The sequence below is a fragment of the Lithobates pipiens genome, unplaced genomic scaffold (assembly GCF_037356315.1).
Source record: "Lithobates pipiens isolate NorthernLeopardFrog02 unplaced genomic scaffold, aLitPip1_a1.2 Scaffold_19, whole genome shotgun sequence".
In the NCBI taxonomy this organism is placed as follows: domain Eukaryota; kingdom Metazoa; phylum Chordata; class Amphibia; order Anura; family Ranidae; genus Lithobates; species Lithobates pipiens.
In genome coordinates, this window is record NW_027507764.1 from 48,574,564 (window position 1) to 48,597,455 (window position 22,892).

General features: G+C 45.1%; 1 protein-coding gene across 1 annotated transcript in view; it reads left to right on the forward strand.

Moving 5' to 3' along the window:
* The window catches only part of THSD7A (thrombospondin type 1 domain containing 7A), a 443,828-nt gene that overhangs the window by 301,367 nt on the left and 119,569 nt on the right, over window positions 1–22,892 (forward strand). The window contains exons 9-10 of the mRNA XM_077490719.1: window positions 7,137–7,368; window positions 7,772–7,893. Coding sequence (XP_077346845.1) covers window positions 7,137–7,368; window positions 7,772–7,893 — 354 coding nt within the window. The remainder of the gene's footprint in view (window positions 1–7,136; window positions 7,369–7,771; window positions 7,894–22,892) is intronic.

Below are 22,892 nucleotides of genomic sequence, written 5' to 3' on the forward strand. Positions count from 1 at the left end.
TCCTTTACGGATGTTAAAACATTGTGACAAGCTGCCACCGAGTCCTCTTTTACCAGGCTACTGACACAATCTGGGCAAAGCGGCTTCTCCCAACCGGTGCCTAACTTAGCCCCACACACGGCACATTTCCTTCTGGGTAAAGGTATCTGGGCTCTGTCCTGTTTAACCTAAAAACAAAGAAAAACAGGGTCCCATTAAAATACCACCCCTGACCACACCACTGTGCTTCTAGGGTCTGTTTAGGAAGTGCCCCCCTTCACCAGCAGGTTCTCCACCCCGGGAAGGTGCTACGGGTCAGAGTGACCCCCCACCCCCCAGTGTAAGTCCTGGTCTGCCCTCACCAAGCTTACCTGAGAGGTACTGGAGCCTGTTGAACCGGAGTCCACCTGCACAACCGCACTCTCCATGGTTCCTGTGTATCACTCAGTCTCTCTGAGCCTTCACACTGCTCCAGGCAACCCTGTAGTCACACCGCCGCGCCCAAAGGACTGGAACGGGTCCTGCGGCGCCCCCTGATGACGCGAATCCGGCGGAAGTGCGTCTCTCCCACTTCCGTACGCCAGAGCGCAAAAACTCCGCCCTGACGCCGTGCGTTCTTACGAACGTACCGCTCACAGTACCCGAACGCCGGTCGGTAGAGCGAACGTCTCCCGCCGCCTCCGACCGACAGGTACGAGCGGTTAGCGCTCCGAGGGGGAGATTGCCACGTATCGGGGTCCCGTTCTCTCCGAACGTTTAAATGGCAGCGGGGACTGAAAGCTACCCTCTCCTCCCTTCGTTCGGACCGAGGGGTGCTAAGGGCCAGGTCCATCAAGGCGCTCTCCCCAGGTAAAACCCCTGAGAAGGAGCTCCCCTTACCAGTTCCAAGACGTGCTCCTTCCCGTCCGGCAGGAAACACAAAAACTGAGGAGGGCCTGGAGGACCACACCTTTTATTTAATTGGCTTGACGTGTTTCCTGTCCCGGAGGGAGGAGCCCTATATCTCAAAGGCTGTCCTGGAAGACGATATGAGAAAAATAAATACATTTTTAACTTGTAAACAACACATCTAAAAAAGAGGCCCGGTCTTAAAGTGGTTAACCGCTTGCCAACCGACCTATAGAAGATATACTGCTACAGGGTGGCAGCGCTGTGCAGAATCATATATGTATGTGTGAACTTGGGTAGGGGTCGCGTAAGCATGCTGCTGGCTTGCCACCTCTACTGTGATTTGTCACAGAAGAAGCCGATCAGCGGTTGCCAGCCAATGGACGTCCGCCGGCACCTGCCGATTGTCGAGCAGAGACCCAGGATGTACACGAGGCAGATCTCCATCCTGACAGGGGGGAACTGACGGATTTTATTTCCCTGCGAAGCAGGTAATAAAATCCATGACTTCCCTTTGTAAAAGCAGCACACACTACACAAACACTGGCCTAAGCACACATTTAACCCTTTGATCGCCCTAGATGTGTAACCCCTTCCTAGCCAGTGTCATTAGTACAGTGACAGTACATATGTTTATCTCTTTATAATTTTTAGCACAGTATTAGTGTCAGTGGTTCCCACAAAGTGTGAAAAATGTCAGTTAGTGTGCGAATGTCCGCCGCAATATCTCAGTCCCGCTATAAGTCGCTGATTGCTGCCATTACTAGTATAAAATAATTTTTTTTTTAATTCCAGAACGTCGCCTGCCGTGAGCTCCATGTCCATGCCCACGGGACCCGCGATCATGTCACGGAGCTGAAGATCGGGGAGATGCTGATGTAAACACAGCATCTCCCCGTACTGCATAGTGACAGGACACTGATCATCTGCTCCCTGTGATTGGGAGCAGCGATCGGTGTCGTGTCACTGCTAGCCCATCCCCCAGACAGTTAGAAACACTCCCGGGGACACACTTAACCCCTCCCTCGCCCCCTAGTCGTTAACCCCTTCACTGCCAGTGACATTTTTACAGTAATCAATGCAATTTTAAAGCATCGATCGCCGTATTAATGCCAATGGTCCCAAATATGTGCCAAAATTGTCCGATGCGTCCACCATAATGTCGCAGTCACCATAAAAATCGCTGATCGCCGCCATTACTAGTAAAACAAAAATTATTAATAAAAATGCCATAAAACTATAAAATTTGCCCTGTTTTGTAGACGCTATAGTAATATAGTATAGTATAGTAATATACGCTTATTGCGATTTTTTTTTTTTTTTTTACCAAAAATATGACGAAGAATACTTATCGGCCTAAACTGAGGAAAAAAAAAAATTTTAATATATTTTTGGGGGATATTTATTATAGCAAAAAGTAAAAAAGAATGTGTTTTTTTTCAAAATTGTCGCTATTTTTTTGTTTATAGCGCAAAAAATAAAAACCGCAGGGGTGATCAAATACCACCAAAAGAAAGACGTCAATTTTGTTTGGGTGCCACATTGCACAACCGTGCAATTGTCAGTTAAAGCGTTGCAGTGCCAAATTGCAAAAAGGGCTTTGGTCAGGAAAGGGGGTAAATCCTGAAGTGGTTAAAGTGGAATTTTTAGGGCAAAATTTAAAATGGGCAGGCAGCAGTTTTAATGCAGAAGAGACATGCGTTGTCTATTCTGCGTTAAAGTAACTTACCTGCCTGTCCGCCCTCGTGCAGTGAGCAGCTCACTGTACAAATTTGGCAATGCTAAATCTGACTGAACTCCCGCGCATGCGTGAGAGTGATGTCATCCCCGCCCAGCCAATGAAAGATTGAGACCCAGAAGCTGGCCGCCCCAAAGATGTCAGCGGCCGGGCGGGGAGCTCGGGGACGGGGCATCGCTGGAGCCAAGGTGAGGATAGATCTGCTTTAAAATAACTGTATACAGTGAGCCAAACACACTGAAATATAGATTTGGGGTTTGCATTTACTTTAAGAAAAGTGACAGTTGCATTCCAGTAATTCTCCATTGTCACATGGCCCTAAGCAATGTCAGCCTGTGTGTAGTGCGGAGCGTTGTAGGGGCTCTGGGGACAATCTAGCGGCTGACAGCTGAATTCCTCTGTAAAATCCTTTTCATTCTTCACCCTGAAAGATTAATGATCAGTCTAATGTCAGGTGAAGGAGGTGCAAACCCGCAAGAGGAAACTGAAAAGTGATGTCAAGTCAGCTGTGAAGGTTCTCATTTATCCAGGTCGTGGTATAGTTAGTAGTAGTCAGTCACATTCATCTGGACTTGTTCTGTAATATTAACCACCTCAATACCGGGGCACTTACCCCCCTTCCTGCCCAGGCCATCTTTCAGATTTCAGCGCTGTCACACTTTGAAGGACAATTGCGCGGTCATACGACACTGTAACCACGTGAAATTGTTATCATTTTCTTCACATAAATAGAGATTTCTTTTGGTGGTATTTAATCACTCATGGGTTTTATTTTTCCCAAAAAAAAAAAAAGTAAAAAAAAAAAAAGACCAAAAAGTTTGAAAAACAAAAAGTTTTTCTTAGTTTCTGTCAGTAAATTTTGTAAAGAAGTCTTTTTTCTCCTTCACTGATGGGCCCTGATAGGTTGCACTTATGGGCACTGATGAGGCGGCACTTATGGGCACTGATTAGGTGGCACTGATGAGGAGGCACAAATATTCTGCACTTATGGGCACTGATATGTGGCACTGATGGATGGCACTGGTGGGCACTGGGCACAGATAGGCAGCACTTGTGGGCACAGTTAGGCAGCACGGATAGGCGACACTGATGGGCGGCACTGATGGGTGGCATTGATGGGCAGCAGTGATGGACATTTATGAGCAGCACTGATAGCCAGCACTGACTGGCATCACTAATGGCCAGAGATTGCTGGAACTTGTGGGCACTGATTGCTGGCACTTGTGGGCACAGATTGGTGGCAATTTCTGGCAGTGGTGGGCAATCATTGCCCTGATTACATACCTTGCTGTCCCCTGTGAGGAGATTTCGCTGATCGGCTCTCCTCTCCTCACACTCTGTCAGTGTAAAAAGTAAAAAGGGTCGCTGGTTCAAATCCCAACCACAACACCAACTGCCTGGAGTTTGCATGTTCTCCCTGTGCCTGCGTGGGTTTCCTCCGGGTATTCCGGTTTCCTCCCACACTCCAAAGACATGCAGGCAGGTTAATTGGCTTCTGTCCAAAATTGGCCCTAGTATATGAATGGGGACCTTGGATTGTGGGCTCCTTGAGGGTAGGGACTGATGTGAGTGTGCGATGTACAGGGATAGGGACAATTATAGACACTCACGAAGGTTGAACTGGATGGACTGGTGTCTTTATTCAACCTTACTAACTATGTAAGACTCATGGGCATTCAAATTATAAGAAAAAAGGCTTAACCTTAAACTATGTAGAGGGTTCTTTACTGTAAGAGTAGCAAGGTTGTGGAATTCCCTTCCACAGGTGGTGGTTTCAGCGGGGGGCACCTGAATGACCACAACATTTATATACAATGTATCACTGACATATAATCACACACATAGGTTTGACTTGATGGATTTATGTCTTTTTTTCAACCTCACCTACTATGTAACTAGGTAACTATGACTCTCTACTGCACTGGAAACAGTAAAATACATTTTAAAAATGTTTTTTCTTTTTTAAATTTCGTAACTTTCCCAAAAATTTTGACAAGAAATTACAACTTCAAAAAACTCGCCATGCCTATTTCTAAATACGGTGGACTGTCTACTTTTCAAAAGGGGGTCATTTGGGGGATATTTGTACTGTCCTGGCATTTTCAGGACTGATCAACTTTCAGATATATACTGTATCTTAGTTTGTGATTGCTATAACTTTCCTCCAGACTAAATAATATACACCGATTTGGGTTATTTTCACCAAGGTAATGTAGAAGTATACATGTTGTCCTAAATTTATGAAGAAAGATTATTTATTTGCAAACTGTTAAGCCGCGTACACACGGGCGGACTGTATGGCCAACTTAGTCCGTCAGACAATCCGACGGACAGTCCGTCCTACTTTCGAATGAACGGACTTGACCACACATGGATAGCCAAACAGTCCGTCGAAAGCTTGCGCGATGACGTGTACAGCGCGTACGACAGGACTAGAAATAGGACGTCGAATACACAGCAATGCAACCTTTCGCCTGTAAATCCTTTCTGAGCATGCGCCATACTTAGTCCGTCGAACTAGCCTACTCACGAGCGGATTGTCCGCTGAAACCAAAGTATGACGGACAGAATTACGGAAATTCCGAAATACTTAGTACGCCAGACTGCACGCTGAAAAAGTCCGCTGAAGCCCACACACGAGCGGACTGTCCGCTGAAATGTGTTTCGACGGACTAAGTTGGCCAGACAGTCCGCCCGTGTGTACGCGGCTTTATAACAGAAATGAAGAAAAACGTGTTTTTGTTTTTTTTCAAAATGTTCTGCCTTTTTTTTATTTATTTAGCAAAAAAAAAAAAAAAAAAAAGTGGTGATTAAATACCACCAAAAGAAAGCTTTATTTGTGCAAAAAAAATAAAAAATAAATGCTAAAAATGTCATTAGGGTACAGTGTTGCATGCCGCATGAAAATTGGCCTTGGCAGGAAGGGGTTAAAAGTGTCCGGTATTGAAGCGGTTAAAAGGCTGACCTGATTGCGAAATAATAGGGTAAACCAGAGGCCAAACTACTAACCACCAGGCCACCATTCTGCCTTTCTCATTATTTCTCATTAGTTGCCCAAGTGTTGTATTGGGCCTTATGGCTTCGATCCATGCCACAGGCCTCTTCCACACTAGGTGCTTAGTCCCTGAGTATGAATTACCAATGCCTTTGTGTAGGCAGAAGGCACAGGTCTACTATCTAACCCAACTCCTGGTCACCTATAAAACTCTATGAGAGGGTGAAAGCTGCTGTGGCTGAACTGTGCTCCAAATGTTACTAACCTTTAGGCACAAATGCAGACTTCTTTGTCCCTGGGTGCATACCGTCATTGGCTGCATACCGTCATTGGCTGCATACCGTCATTGGCTGCATACCGTCATTGGCTGCATACCGTCATTGGCTGCATACCGTCATTGGCTGCATACCGTCATTGGCTGCATACCGTCATTGGCTGCATACCGTCATTGGCTGCATACTGTCCAACTGCAGCAGCTTTTTGCCCCTCAGAGTTTTACAGGCTGACAATATTTATGCTCAACGGTGGGCCATCCACCGGTATCTCACCCAGTGTGCTTGATGAGACCAAAGAGAGATTTCATATATGAACAATGGTAGGCCAAATCTATGAGATCTCCATAGCAGAGTTCCTGACTCTTCTCCCCCACATGTGCCAACTATGAAGCCAAGCATAGATGTCTCAACATCTTCTGCTGGTAAAAATAGAGAAACCAACAGGGGGAATGAGACTTTCTTACAATGATTTCCCATAGTTGGGTTCCTAATATGGGTTTATTATGGGTTTTAGTTGTACAGACTCTCTTGGTGACCAATGGTCAGGGCTTTTTTTTCAGTGAGACCGCTAATCTGGGTGGAGGAACGCAGTTCTGGTACCTCCAGCACTGAAGGTATGTAATGGCAAGGGGTGCTGTGGTATGCTGGAGGGTCCATTAATGCTGGGTAATATATTGTTGCTGGGGGGGAGTCTATTGTTGAAGGAGGGGTCTATTGTTGCTGGGGGTTGACTTATATTGCTGGGGGTTAATTGTTGCTGGGAGGGATATACTGTTGAGGGAGGGGTCTAAGGTTGCTAGCTGCTGGGGGCTCTATTATTGCTGGCAAATTTACAGTTGGCTGGCTGGTAGAGGTTGGCCAACAATGGGTCTCCCAGCAGCCAATGCTGGCTGGTAGGGGTCTATTGTTCCTGGAGTGGATCTGTAGTTGCTAGGGGGGATTTTGTTGCAGGGGGTTGATTGTTGCTCAGGGGATCTGTAGTTGCTGGGGGATCTATTGTTTACTGCATTTCTTTGTATCATTAACAAATTCCATACAAATTACCAAACACCACAAAATGATACTTGATACTGTTTTTTTCTAAAAGGGGCAGTAACCAAATGACAGAACTTGGAGATGGGTAGGGGGCGGAGGCAAGGGGTGATTTGGAAGAGAGGAGTAACTGTACCTATATGTCAATAGTTGTGAACCAGAAATAAATTGCATGCGACTGAAAACAAAAAAAATGCTCTTTCCTTGACAATGATTTTTCTTGTTGTAGGAGGAGCTCCCTGCCCCGAGAGTAATGCATTGCAAGAGATCCGGAGCTGTAATGAACACCCATGTACCGTATATCACTGGCAGACAGGCCCCTGGGGACAGTGTACAGAGGATGTTACGGTTTCGGTTTTTAACACTTCCAGTTGGAATGGAGAAGCAGCTTGCGCGGTTGGAATGCAAACAAGGAAAGTCATTTGTGTTCGGGTCAACGTTGGACAAGTTGGACCAAAAAAGTAAGGAGGATTTCTACAGAAACATTGACAACCATAGCTGGTAGGCTGTGGGAATGTTAGCACTTGGTTAATAAAGAGTAATAGACTTGCCTATCCTGGGGAGAATGGTGCTCTGAATTCCTTTCAGTAATGTGAAAATAACCAAAAGCCTAAAGTCATCTGATTTCACCACATCACCACCATTTCTCAGAAACATTCAGATGAACAGCTTTGTGAAGTGTAAACCCTCAATCTGAAACTCTATGCTTCACCCTGATATAACAAAACTCTACCAACATCCTACCCAACAACAGTATTTTTTTAAATTTATTTCCATCAAGCTCCGCCCCTGAGGATCAGGACAGTCCAATAAAATAAGTAAAATGCTGAGAAATGTAATGTTTCCTTTTTCCTTCTTACCTAGATGCCCTGAGAGCCTTCGTCCAGAGACCATGAGACCATGTTTACTGCCGTGCCGGAAAGACTGCATTGTTACCCCTTATAGTGATTGGACACCGTGCCCCACTTCCTGCCAAGAACAGAAAGGTCAGAGAGCTTGCCAATCACTGTTTTTTTTTTTTTTTTTTTTTATTGAAACAATGTTAATGGTACCATGTTATAATGTAAGAATCAAAATTAAAAATCAAAAGCATTCTATTAATTTTCAGAGCCTGTAAGGACTTTCAGCTAAAGTGATCACTTTTTTTAACCCCCTCATCTCCGCTGGTAGCACCGGTGGTAGTTCTAGATACTCTAGATACTCCCATTCCTCTTGAGAGCTCCAGGACTGCAGGAAACGGCTCCCACCGCAGAAAAATCCATTCCCCGATCCCCCCTGCAGCTACTGAACCCGGAAGTGGTGTTTGTTAGGTCACTTCTGTGTTCACAGCTGTCATTCCTTGGCTACTGTAGTCGGGGATGCAGCAAATCAAGGATGACCTATGCTTGATAAGCTGCGGTGGAGGGCAGAGGAGACATTGTGAGTCTAACAGACCCCTAATGTCTCCCTTGTAAAAGCAATAAAGTTCAATATCAAAAAGTAATGTAAAAAATAAATATGATATAAAATAAATAAAAAGAATTATATATTTTTTTTAAAGCGCGCCCGTCAATCTCATACAAACCACAATTCAAACGCTAAGCCAAGGGCAAGTGCAGTGACCAGAACTTGATGGCATACTCAAGATGTGGCTGGACAAGAGTCTTATAAAGTCGCAGAATTGTAGTTTTATCTCTGGAGTAAATCCCCTTTTATATGCATGCTAATATTCTACTTGCTTTGCTTGCATCAGTTTGGCATTGCGTGCCATTGGATCTATTAGGACCCCCAGATTTATTCCATCCTCTATTGCCCCAGTGCTTCTCCCCCTAGCAAGTTGCGTTCATATTTTTAGCCGCCAAATGCATTACTTTACATTTGTCACCATTAAACGTCATTTGTCATGTAGTTGCCCACCCCATTATTTTATTGAGGTCTTCTTGTAAGGTTTCTACATCTGATTGTGAAGTTATTGCCCTGCTCAGCTTTGTATCGACAGCAAACACTGAGATTAAACTATTTATACCCACCCCACTTACCACGCCAGACCATTCTAGGTACTCACTATTTATCACCACTCTTTGGTTGTGCCCCTGTTACCAGTTTTCTATCAATGAACAAACCCTATGGACAATGCCAACGGACCTCAATTTGTAAAGTGAACGTTTATGGCAGTGGCGGCTGGTGCTGTCACTAGCTCGTCCCCCCATCAGCCTCACACTTACCCCATTTAGGTCGCAGGCAGCTTCAGGTACTTCCTGCATCTCTTCTTCCTCTGCAGCTTCACCCTGCATCTCTGGCTTCACGGTGGCTTCCTCCTCAGTGGCTTCCCTCCTCCTTCCCTCGGCAGCCAATACGATCGCTTCTCCTCTCAGCCAATCGGGTCTTAAGACCCGCTTCCTTTTTGGCTGGGAGGAGAATGAGTAAGACAATAGCGAATATTAATCCGCTATTGTCACACAACTGGGTGGGCTCAGGCTCTAATTATGTGCTTCTAAAAAAAAAAAAAATACTCATTGAAATCCATGCATCCGGCACCCTACATGTAGATTAAGGGCCAGGTGCATGGATTGGGGGGGGGGGGGGGGGGGTGTTGGGGTGGCACCCATATGGATGGGCCACCACTGGTTTATGGTGAACTGTATTGAATACTTTTGCAAAATCCAGATACACCACGTCCACAGGCCTTCCCTTATCTAGATGGCAACTCACTTCTTTGTAGACCCATCTCTTCTGAAAACCCATGCGGACACTGGTGGCAAAAGCGATTTAGTTTGCATATGTAGCGCTATACAAGTTATTCATTCATGCATTCATTCATTCATAGAATGTTATCAGATTGGTCTGGCAATAATGAGCCTTCATGAATCCATGCTGATTACTACTAATGAGACTGTTTTCATCCAAAAAATCTTGGATATGGTCCCTTATCATCCCTTCCCATAGTTTACATACTATAGATGTTAGACTGACTGGTCTGTAGTCTTCAAGCATATTGGTACCACATTGGGTTTTCTCCAATCAGCTGGTATTGTGTTTGCAGTAAAATAAATGTAACCTATTTTTTTCCTGAAGATATGCATTTGACAAATAGCTATGCCATTATTACACACTATAGAGCAGAGGTCCCCAACCCCCAGGCCGAAAAGAGGGGAGAGTGGGTGGCGGTTGAGCGAGCTAGCACAACTTGTACTGACGCCAGCGCCACTTTCTGCCCGCAGCTGCCGAATGGCGCCTGACTGCCCCACCTAGTGTGCTTGACAGCGCTCAGTTCCCGCCTAGTCCGCCACAGCTGGGCAGTTGCTCCTGCTCATACCATGAGACTTTCAGTGAATTTACATGCAATTATACTCGTGTAAGGTTAACCCCTCCCCCCCAGAGGTGAGAGGCTGAGTAACAGCCCCCCCTGGGGGTCATAGGATGCACAACCACCCCCCAACCCCTCCAGTCCCTCAAGTTGGTGAGGTTGGGCACCACTGGTATTGAGGGATATGCTTTGTTCATATTTCATGTCTCATTTTTGAATCCACTTTTAAACCAGGCAGTGAGGAGGCGATATAACACCTCCTCATCACCTGTCAAATGCCCTCTGAAAAGCAATCCGAACACGGTTAGCTCTTCAGAGGGCACTGCACGACACAGCAAGTCTGTAAGGGCCCTTAGTCCAATAATCCTTTTATTTTGGGGATTTTTCCTTTTTTTATTTTTAGAATGTGCAAGGGTTAGAGCTTCTGTAGTGTTATTGTTGCCTGTGTCCTCGCTGGGGAGATTTCTATCACTTCCCGTGCAGGTGACCACACCGGTTGTGGGGGGACATCTGCCCAAAGAGGACACTGACAGTAATAAAAGCCTGCAGTTCTTAAAACAGACTAATCACGCTTTACGTGCCCTCACTTTATGTACACTTGAGAGTATCGACACATTGGCGTCTATGGGAAATCTTGGTCAGCTTGACATGGCACTACACCCGGTTTTTAAAATTTAACATTGGCGTCTATGGGAAATCTTGGTCAGCTTGACATGGCACTACTCCCGGTTTTTAACATTTAACATTGGCGTCTATGGGAAATCTTGGTCAGCTTGACATGGCACTGCTCTCAAACCATAAGTGATAGGGATATCAAACATAGGGTGCTCCAAGAGGGGACCCATGACTACAACATATCTGATTTTGGGGTCGGCCAGCTTGCCTGCATAATTAGTTATGCCTGTAAATGACTATTGCAATGCAGTACATGCATTGAGAAGTTAAAAAAGGTATTGCTTCACTTTAAGTACATTTTCATTTTACATACATTGCTCTGGTCCCATTGTGTACCTAAAGGTGGGGTATGCCTGTATTTCATGATCTCTATAAAAAAATGCAGTTTTGGGTGGACTTACCCTTTAAGTCTAGGTGGACAGGCTGACTTTAAAAGGAGGATTTCACAACATTTTTGGTCACCAGTTAAAAATTATTTTAAATTGTAAGCAGGGGCGGACTGACCATTTGGCCACTCGGGCACTGCCCGAGTCCCCCGGGCCACTAGGGGGCCCCATCAGAGTTGCCAGCTTCACTAAAACCAGGGACAGTGTGTAAAAATCTGTGTTTTTTTTATATCTGTCTCTGAAATGTCCCTTACCGACATCCTTTTGGTCTAAAAATCCCTGAGATTATAGCTGCCTCACCTCTCCAGTACCTTCTCAGCCAATAGAAACATGTCTGTGTATACTGTGTGTACATGTATGTGTATACTGTGTGTGTGTATACTGTGTGTACATGTATGTGTATACTGTGTGATTGTATACTGTGTGTGTGTGTATACTGTGTGGCCCCATAATCTCTGATTGCCTGGGGCCCCATAATCTCCTTCTGCCCAGGGGCCCCATGAGTTGTCAATTCGTCCCAGATTGGAAGTTGATATTTATTTTTTCCCAGGATTTATCAGTTGTACATTTATAGTATCAATAACATAATGACTATGAACAAACAGAATAATAACAGTGGTAAAGTGCGCACCGTTCATCATTTATCAACGAGTACCAAAAAATCCAAAGCGCGTGCAGATCTAATAAAATTGTACAACCAGGAGAAGGATCCCATGTCTTCTCCTTGAAGGCATCTTAAGAAATTCCCGGGATGATTCCGCCCCGAGCCGTCTCTGATCTCCGCATGCACTATTGACCCAGATAAAGCGCGAAGAAGACACAGAGGGGCTCCTCGGAGAAGATGTGACCATTAGATCTGGGTCACCGCCGTGCCGTATCATGCCGGGCCTGACATGATATGACAACAGCCACGGCCCCCGTGTGCCTCATTCTGTACACCGGCTTAATAAAGAGACACCGCCACCCATTAACCCTCTCACTGCTAGAGCCATTTTATGTGCTTTTCTTTTTTGCACACTATTACTTTTTTTAACCAATCATTTTAAGCCTGGAGATTACGCAAAAGTTTTTTTCTCTTTTCTCTTTTCTTTGTTCAGGTCTGGCAGGGGCGGCGGGGCAGGTGTTTGTGTTTTTTTTTTACTTTTTACACTTTTTAGTGAATGAGTAGGCCCCCAGGTTGAGGGCACGTGGCCTGGCATGGTTTGGGGGGGGGGGGTGTTTACTCATCCCCCTCCTTTCCTGACTTGTCTGGCTGCTTGCTCGGATAAGGGTCTGGTATGAATTTTGGAGGGGGCCCTTTGTCGTTTTTTTTTTTTTTTTTTTTTAATTTTGGCATGGGGTTCCCCTTAAAATCCATACCAGACCAGAAGGGCCTGGTATGCATTGGGGAGGGGGGCCGCGCTTTTTTTTGTTCCATTAACGGGATTTATTTTCACAAGTGACACACAAGCTTGCACCAAATCGCATCTTTATCGTGGAGGTGCAACTTTCATGTGACTCTTGAGGGTTTACAGTACATTGAGGTTCCAAGGACCTCAAATCGCATGAAAGTCGGATCAAAATAGCGCAGGAAGTTGCTGTGACTTGAAGTCGCACAGATATGAACGGTTATCATAGGAAACGTGTGGTGTGGTCATGCAACTTTGGGGTCCAAAATCGCATGGCAAGTCGCACAAGTGTGAATGGAGATTCATTTTCTTTATATGTACTGTTTACCGTTATGATTGAAAGTGAATATATAAATAAAATAGAAAAGTAGAAAGAAAATCCCAAATTTTGGGTTCTTCCCAGAAAAGAAATAGAGGGGAAATCTTCCAATGGGGACACTAGTTATAGTGACTCCCGTGGTCCCCCAAGAGATTCTCTTATTTGCAGGGATTTCCTTTCACTTCCTGTTTGGCTATGGGACAGGAAATGAAAGTAAATCTCCCCAAAAGGAACATAGAGGGGAAAAAAATAAACTTACAGGAGTTATAACCTTATAACCCTCTCTTATGCCCCCATACACACGGTCGGACATTCCGACCTCAAAATCCGTCAAATTTTTTCAGACGGACTTTGGCCTGAAACTTGTCTTGCATACACATGGTCGCACAAAGTTGTTGGAAAATCCGATCGTTCAGAACACGGTGACATACAAAACGTATGGCGGGACTACGTAGAGGCCAGTAGCCAATAGCTTTCGTCTCCAAAAATGTTTTCAGCACGCGTGGCACTTTGTGCGTCGGAAATTCTCTACACACGATCGGAAAAAGTCCGATCTGATTTTGTTGTCGGAAAATTTTAGATCCGTCGGAAATTCCGAAGAAAAAGTCCGATAGAGCCACACCTGATCGTATTTTCCGACAACATAATCAGATCGGACTATTCCGTCTGAATTTCTGACCGCGTGTATAGGGCATTACTCTATCCAAAATGAAAAAATAAAGTTTTGTCTATAGTTCTACGTTAGCAGTTTGTCAAGTGCCAATACACTAAATTAATTAATTCATTTTAGGGCACACAAATGCAATTCATTACTAATTTGTTGATGCAATACAAGAGATGAGGTTGCACTGAATAAGGCCCTTTCACATTCAGATCCGCCTGTCAGTTTTTGTAATGGTTGCCCCATACAGCTCTATGGAGCGACGGATGTCAGCCGTGACACGTCCGCTGACATTCGATCCGCCCCGATCTGCTCCGCAAAATCCAGACGGATGGAAACCCTATTTTCCATCCATCTGGCGGATTGGATTGGATGAAAATGGACAGGCGGTCCATAATCATCTCATCCCCCCATAGGGGAGAGCGGACTCTCTGACAGGTCTGTCTCTGCACAGAGTGCAGAGACAGACTTGTCATCCGCTGGCTCAGCGGGGATCAACTGAGCGATCCCCGCTGAGCAAGCGGATGGCTAAATACGGACAGCCCTGTGTGAAACAAAGGCGGATCCAGAGTCAAGTCTCGGGAGGGGCACTGCCAAAATCCTTGCTCTTTTTCTGTTTATATTGCAAAAAATTAAAAACGCAGAGATTATCAAATGCCACCAAAAGAAAGCTCTATTTGTGGGGAAAAAAGGACATAAATTTTATTTTCGGTACAGCGTTGCACAACCATGCAATTATCAGCCAGTCAAAGTAACGCAGCGCAGTATCACAAGAAATAATCATACATAATGGCACACATGTATTTTGCGATTTGTCACATGACATTCATAATGTGCATGGATGGATGGCGGCAGCAGGGATTTGGGGGGCGGTTCCCACAATACATGGGCTGCTACATTTGTATTGTTGCCCCACACAGCAGATCAGGGGGTCTGTGACTAGTAACCTGTGGCTGACCATGTTGCTGCTTCCAGAAAAAGGGTCATCACCTTGCTCAGCTGCAGTGTCTTACCAGCAGGGAAAGGGGAAATAATTCTTCCCTCTCAGGCTCCCTCCAACTCGTACTCACCGCCTCATGATCCCTTCTCATCTCCCTCAATGTCCTTTGCAGCCTCCTGGTGTTCTCTCCCCTCCCCCTGTGCATGCTGCGGGCTACAATCAATTCTTAGGCAAGCACCATTTTTCCACTGGTACTTGGGACTACATATTCCATGATCCTCTCCTGCTTGGACACCTCCCTCTCATTGGCTCTGGCCAGGGCCAATGAGCAAAGGAAGAGAGCAGACGAAAGGCAGTGTCTGTGTGAAGAGGAAAGGGAGGGGGAGGAAATCCCCCTGCAGCTGAAGGTTATATCCCTTCACCTAGCCTGTCAGTATCAGCGCCGCTGCTCTGTGGATCCTGTGGCAGCGACAGCTGGTAGTATGTCTGCATGGGGGCCAGACATGGATTATAAAGCTGCCACCTGATGGGGTTGTACTCAGCCAATTGTGGAACTGCACATGCGATGTTCACCACTGGCAGCACACTAGCACATCAGCCTTTTTCTGGGGAATCAGAGCGTTGACTATCCTCTCCCCAGCTGCCTGACCTGTTCTCCAGCAGCTCCTCCTCCGTCAAGTTGGCTCAGTCTGAGAGTGAGACTCCCTCCCACGTGACTCACTCAGACTGACGTCACTCGTTGCTAGACGCCAGGCGGCCCAAGGCGTTAGCAACGAGTGCAGGAGAGAGGCTCCACCCACCGCTGTTCCTCATCCTGGTCAGTGCTGGGCGTAATGACAAGTAGAGTCTCTCTCTCTCTGCGCCGCTGATCGGTTATGTGAGAGAGACTCGGGCAGCGGAGGCAGCGCAAGGGAGAATGTGACAATGACATGTCACTGCTACTATTTGGGGGGGGGGCAATTGACCTGTTGCCCCCCCCTGGATCCGCCCCTGGTGTGAAAGGGGCCTAAATAGATACTTAGTGTGTAAACCCCTGATGGGTTTACTTCCTCTTTGTCTCCCTGCAAAGGTAAAGCATAATGGGCTACTACCGTATGCATCGCATAGTAGTCCATTATGTGTCACTTACCTGACACAGGAGCCAGCGATGTCACCGCTGTCCCCTGTAGTCCGAAGCCTCCATCTTCCTTCTGGGTATCACTGCTCAGGCCACTCACAGTGCCGGATCAGTGATGACGTCACTCCCACGCATGCGAACGGGAGCCGCCACTAACGGCATATCGCCGTTAGCAGCGGCATGCTCAGTGCGCCTGCGCGCCGCTGTCTATGGCAACATGCCCCTGTCGAAGACTTTTATGTCGAAACGCGTCGGGCTAGCTGTTGGCACCCTACATTGCTTTTAACTTTACTTCATTTTATTTCTGTGATCACCAAGTCATTTATAACTTTTTGACTTCAATAAATCCGTATTTTATATCATTTGACCCGCACCATGTGGAGCTCTTTTTTCTTTTCTCCCTTCTGTGTGGTTTAAACCCTCAAACATTTCTCTCCCCATTTGGGGCGATTGGAGTATTGGACCGTGTCTGAGCTGGATTCCAAACTACCTCGATGTTCCAGTTTGCGAAACACGCCATTGAGTACACTGCTGTTTGAAGTTCCTCCACCAGTCCAACGGACCTCCTTCCATATACTCTCTGGTCCCAGAGTGAGACCTCAAGCCTTTTCAGACTCAATTGTCATATGACTTTGTGAGTCCAACAGAGCTGGTAAGAAGTATTTATCTACCTTCTTTTGACGTTTACAGACAAGCTGGCCTACATGAATATACTTGCCCAGTGACCTGTTTTTGTTTTATGACGGTCCAGTCATCTCTATATCAGCTCCATTGTGAAACTGGTGCCCATCCTATGGACTCTTTTTCTCAAATTATTAACTATATGAATTTTTGTATCACTCTACAATTTATGTTGATTACACATTAATTATTTTATGTTGATTATATTCAGTAATATTGAAGCGCTACACAAGCCTTAATCTAGGCTTACCTGTGGGTCAGAGTGGTCTGTAAGGGTTTACAACCACTTTAAAGCAGTATTAAACCCAAAAGCAAACATTTCTTATATTGCAGCTTACCATTTCTTAGATGTGTTGGCTGCATTCGTTTTCTTTTTTATGCTTTCTTTCCTCGATTTTCATCTGGTGATCCAGCCAGTAAGTCTGTTGTTTTTCAAAAGAATACGCTCACCTACAAAATGTATCAGTTGCACGGATGATTTAGTTAAAATATACCAGGAAGTGTTACACTAAGGGCTTGTTCACAACCCTGAAAAGCAATTCACGCTCAGATTGCTTTTCACAGGTGTTTGGCAGTAGGCGAGGAGGTATTAAATCACCTGCGCACCTGTCTGTTTTAACCTCTTGGGCCACGCACTAGCAAATTCTAGTTGAACACAGTTGTGGGGTGCTTGCCATTCACTTGAAGGCAACTGGAGGTATAATTCCTGCCATGGCTGTGAAGCGAGACATGTTCACCCCTCCTTTGCAGCTAAAGGTAGGGGGGTGTTAAAACTAAAGTTCAACTGTGGGGGGGGGGGGGGGGTTTCACCGCTCCCTCCCAACCGCTAGTGTGAACAAGCCCATAGGGGGCTATTTGTAGAACATAAATAGCACGAATATCAGAAGTGTTTGTGCAAGCCTAGCAAAACATGAATGCCTGCATCGCCAGCTCCATCTAGTGGCCCTAGTGTGGTGTCGTTTTCTGAAATACCCTTAATGAGGAAACAGTACCACATTTTTGCCACTAGAAAGAGCTGTTGACACAGGTATAGGTAATCTATCTAGAAATATGATGGTGATATTTCACTCAGCTTGCTCAAGTGCTCCTGACAATCGTCGTTTTAAAAACAGACTCCTTATCCCGTGTACACACCATCAAACTATCCGGCGGACTTGGTCTGCCCGTGTGTGGGCTCCGGCGGACTTTTTTTTCCCCAAATGTCCGGCGGACTTAGAAAGTCGTTTTGACTCAAAAATTGGCCGCCGGACTCGCAGGACTCGCAATACGGCCGTGTGTGTGCTAGTCCACCGGAGTTTTGAAATGAATGGACTTTCCCGCACAGAAAAGTCCGTTCATTTTGAACGTGGCTCCAGGTAGACGGGACTAGTGCAGGAGGTCAATGTCGCCGCCTTCGGCAGCGAGATTGACACGTCACTGGCCCCCATCACCTGGTATGCACTTAAAGGGGAAGCCCTACGCCGAAAAAATGGTGGGGGTCCCCCCTGGGTCCATATATCCGGTCAGAAAAGGGGGTGGGGACGAGCGAGCGCCCCACCCCCCCTGAGCCGTATCAGGCCGCGTACCCTCAACATGGGGGGTGCTTTGTCTTGTCTTGTCCCCAAGCATCTTGTCCCCTTGTTGATAAGGACAAGGGCCTCTTCCCGACAACCCTGGCCGTTGGTTGTCGGGGTCTGCGGGCGGGGGGCTTATCAGAATCCGGGAGCCCCCTTTAATGAGGGGGCCCCCAGATACCGGCCCTCCACCCTATGTGAATGAGTATGGGGTACAATGTCATTTTTTTCACCTGGGAAAAAAATGTAAATAAAACACAACATAAGGTTTCAAAATCATTTATTGCACAGCTCCGGGGGTCTTCTTCTGTCTTTGGGGGTCTTCTCGCCGGACTCCTCCGCTATCTTCTGCTCTTTTGTTAGCTCTTTTACTAGCGGAGGAGCCCGGCTTTCTTCTGTGTCGCCGCCCGGGGGTCTTCTTCTGACTTTGGGAGTCTTGTCCCCATCTTCTCGCTTTGTCCCCACCCCCTTTCCTGACCGCCCGGGCTGAGTGCTCGGATAAGGGTCTTATATGGACCGTGGGGGGGACCCCCACGGCGTTTTTTCGGAGTAGGGCTTCCCCTTTAAGTCCATACCAGGTGACTGGGCCAGCAACGTGTCAATCTCGCCGCCAAAGGCGGCGACATTGACTTCCTTTGCTAGTCCCGGCTAACCTGGAGGCACGTTCAAAATGAACGGACTTTTCTCCGTGTGTGGGCAAGTCCGTTCATTTTCAAAAGTACGGCGGACTCCCGCCATAGGTCCGCCGGAAAAGTCCGGTTATGTGCGGGCAGGTCCGCTCGTTCGGAAAGTCTGGCGGACCTCCGCTTCAAAGTCCGGCGGTTTGTCTGCCGGACAGTGTGATCGTGTGTACGCGGCATTACACATTGCTCTTAACATGAAGAAATGTATCTGTTGCCAAGTCCACTTCAAGTCTTCGGCAGTTTTGTTTATCTCTTAACCTTTACAAAGTAGAATAAAGCTGGGGGCGATTTTAAATGAATGTGTTTTTTTTTTTTCCGGAGCGCGTGCAAATTTTATTTCTCTTCTCGCTTTCATCTTGGATTCGGGGAGAGGAATACGAGATCTCGTGTCTCTTGGCTCTGGATTTAATTAATTTCTGAACCCTCCATGCTAATTCCTTTGTGCAAACCTAATGTCATCTGTTTGTATATGGTATCACAAACTATTAAAATTCGGGAAATAAAACGATTCCACGCAATTGGCTGTGTGCTTTGAAATGTATCACTATAGGCAGAATGAATAATTAAAGGGGGGATGTTTGTATCTCTTAAGGACACAAATCATCAGCCTGCTAGAATCCTTAAATCTGACCTCCGGCCTCCAGGCTTGCACAGTTGTATAGTTTCTTCTCCTGGACTCAATTTTTGTTTCACTGCACACTGTGAGCTTCTCACAGTGTGCATTATGGTAATACAGTGCCTTGAAAAAGTATTCACACCCCTTGACATTTTACGCATTTTGTCATGTTACAACCAAAAACGTAAATGTATTTTATTAGGATTTTATGTAATAGACCAACACAAACTGGCGCATAATTGTAAAGTGGGAGAAAAATGATAAATGGTTATCAAAATGTTTTACAAATAAATATGTGAAAAGTGTGGGGTACATTTGTATTCAGCCCCATTTACTCTGATACACCTAACTAAAATCTAGTGAAGCCAATGGCCTTTAGAAATCACCTAATTAGTAAATAGAGTCCACCTGTGTGTAATTTAATCTCAGTATAAATACAGCTGTTCTGTGAAGCCATCAGAGGTTTGTTAGAGAACCTTAGTGAACAAACAGCATCATGAAGGCCAAGGAACACACCAGACAGGTCAGGGATAAAGTTGTGGAGAAGTATAAAGCAGGGTTAGGTTCTAAAAAAATATCCCAAGCTTTGAACATCTCACAGAGCTCTGTTCAATCCATCATCCGAAAAATGGAAAGAGTATGGCACAACTGCAAATCTACCAAGACATGGCCGTCCACCTAAACTGACAGGCCGGGCAAGGAGAACATTCATCGGAGAAGCAGCCAAGAGGCCCATGGTAACTCTGGAGGAGCTGCAGAGATCCACAGCTCAGGTGGGAGAATCTGTCCACAGGACAACTATTAGTCGTGCTCTCCACAAATCTGACCTTTATGGAAGAGTGACAAGAAGAAAGACATTGGTGAAAGAAAGTCATAAGAAGTCCCCTTTGCAGTTTGCAAGAAGCCATGTGGGGGACACAACAAACATGTGGAAGAAGGTGCTCTCGTCAGATGAGACCAAAATTTAACTTTTTGGCCTAAAAGCAAAATGCTATGTGTGGGGGAAACTAACACTCCACATCCCCCTGAACACACCATCCCCACCGTGAAACATGGTGGTGGCAGCATCATGTTGTGGGGATGCTTTTCTTCAGCAGGGACAGGGAAGATGGTCAGAGGTGATGGGAAGATGGATGGAGCCAAATACAGAGCAATCTTAGAAGAAAACCCGTTAGCCCTTGTACACACGGTCGGAAATTCCGATGGAAAATGTCTGATAATCCGACCATGTGTGAGCTCCATCTGACTTTTTCTGTCTAAATGGCCGACCAACAAGGTTGAGAGCTGGATATAAAATTTTCCGACAACATGATCCGATTGGACTTTGTCCGATTGTTTGTAGAGAATTCCGATCGGACAAAGGGCCACGCATGCTCAGATCAAATTACGAGACCAAAGCTATTGGCTACTAGCCTGAACTTAGTCCCGTCGTAACGAACGAACGTCATCACGTTCTGAACGAAGGATTTTCTAACAACTCTGTCCGACCGTGTGTAGGCAACACCAGTTTCGGACAAAATCCGTTGGAAAAAACCTGATGGATTTTGTGGTCGGAATGTCCGACCGTGTGTACGGGGCATTATGCCGTGTACACACGGTCGGACTTTCAGGCAGAAAAAGTCAGACGGAATCATTTCATCGGATATTTCGATCGTGTGTACAAGGGCTTACCGTGCAAAAGACCTGAGACTGGGGCGGAGGTTCACCTTCCAGCAGGACAGCGACTCTAAACCTACAGCCAGAGCTACAATGGAATGGTTTATATCAAAGCATATTCATGTGTTAGAATGGCCCAGTCACAGTCCAGACCTAAATCCAATTGAGACAGCAGTGGGTGCAGAACCAGAAGAGCCTAACCCCCCCTAAGGTCTACTGGAGCAAATTAGACCATTCCTTTTTTTTTTTTTGTTTCTTTTTGCCTTCCTCTGGATCCATTGTGGATTTCGGATTCACAGACGCTCTCCATCCAATCTGACAAGAGCTTGAGGTATTTCGCAAAGAAGAACGTGCAGAAATGTCCCTCTCTAGATGTGCAAAGCTGGTAGAGACATCCCCAAAAAGACTTGCAGCTGTAATTGCAGTGAAAGGCGGTTCTACAAAGTATTGACTCGGGGGGGCGCCATACAAATGTACCCCCCACACTTTTCACATATTTATTTGTAAAAAAAAATTTAAAACCATTTATCATTTTCCTTCCACTTCACAATGATGTGCCACTTTGTGTTGGTCTATCACATAAAATCCCAATAAAATACATTTACGTTTTTGGTTGTAACATGATAAAATGTGGAAAATTTCAAGGGGTATGAATACTTTTTCAAGGCACTGTAGATAGGGTGCTCAAGGCCATGAAGTGTACAGTCTAAATGAGCAGGAGGTAGGCAAGCAAATGTCTTGCAATGCACTTCATTGGAGAGAAGCTAGCTCTAGTGGAACGATAGCACAAAGAAGAAGGCGCTTCTAAGTGCAGTGATATAAAACTTGAATGTGGCAAAGAAGGGTAAAAATACAGGAATTGTGAGATAAACAAGCTCATCGGTATTAGAGGGACGTCCAGCGGGGGAGATTCCCTTTACAATCCTGGAGGCGAGTCTTGCTACCGACCGCCGGTGTAAAGTTGCTTGTCAGGAATGTCAAAGACATATAGGTACCCCATACTCATTGACTGGGGGAGGGGAGGGCACCTCTAATTTTTTTTTATTCTTGTTGTAGCATGTGCTGCATCAAAAGTAACAATTACTAAGGAAAAAAAATGACACAATGTAAATTACTGGAAGATAAAACTTCCCTCCGTGCTATTTTTTTATTTATTTATTTATTTTTACACCCTCTTGCCTATTAGCCAAGGAAATGGGCAAATTGAATTTGGCAGATCAGGCTTCCATTAAATTCAATGGAGATCAGCTTTGAAGTTTGCTGAACCAAACCCTGGGCAGTTCACCACTAGTCACCAGAACTAGTGTCCCCTAGATATGTGCGGTTCGTTTCATTCTGAATTTGAATTCGGCTGAATTTTTCATTATTCGGAAATTCTGATGTATCCAAATTTTTTCATTACAACAGTAACGAATTTAAACAAATCTGAAATAACCAAACTAAATTCGGCTGAAATTTCAATCAAATTTAAAAACGAAATCAAATAAAATAGAATAGAAAAGAGAGAAATACATTATAAAAGAATAAAATAGAAAATAATAGAATAGAACAGGAGAGAGTTGAATGAAAAAGTGAATAGAATGTAAAAGAATAGAATAAAATAGAACGTAAAAGAATAGAACGGAAAAGACTAGAACAGAAAATAATAAAATAGAGCAGAAAAGAACAGAAAAAAATAGAATAGAACAGAATTGAACAGAAAATAATAGAATAAAAAAGACTAGAATAGAATAGAACGGAAAATAATAGAATATAACAGAAAAGCATAGAACAGAAAATAATAAAATAGAAAAGAACAGAAACAACTATAGTAGAATAGAACAGAAAATAATAGAACAGAACTGAATTGAACATAACTGAATTGAACAGAAAAGAATGGAATATAAAAAAAACAAAAGACTAGAATAGAATAGAATTGAAAATAATAGAATAGACCAAAAAAGCATAGAACAGAAAAGAATAGAATATAATAAAAAAAAAGACTAGAATAGAACGGAAAAGAATAGAACGAAAAATAATAGAAT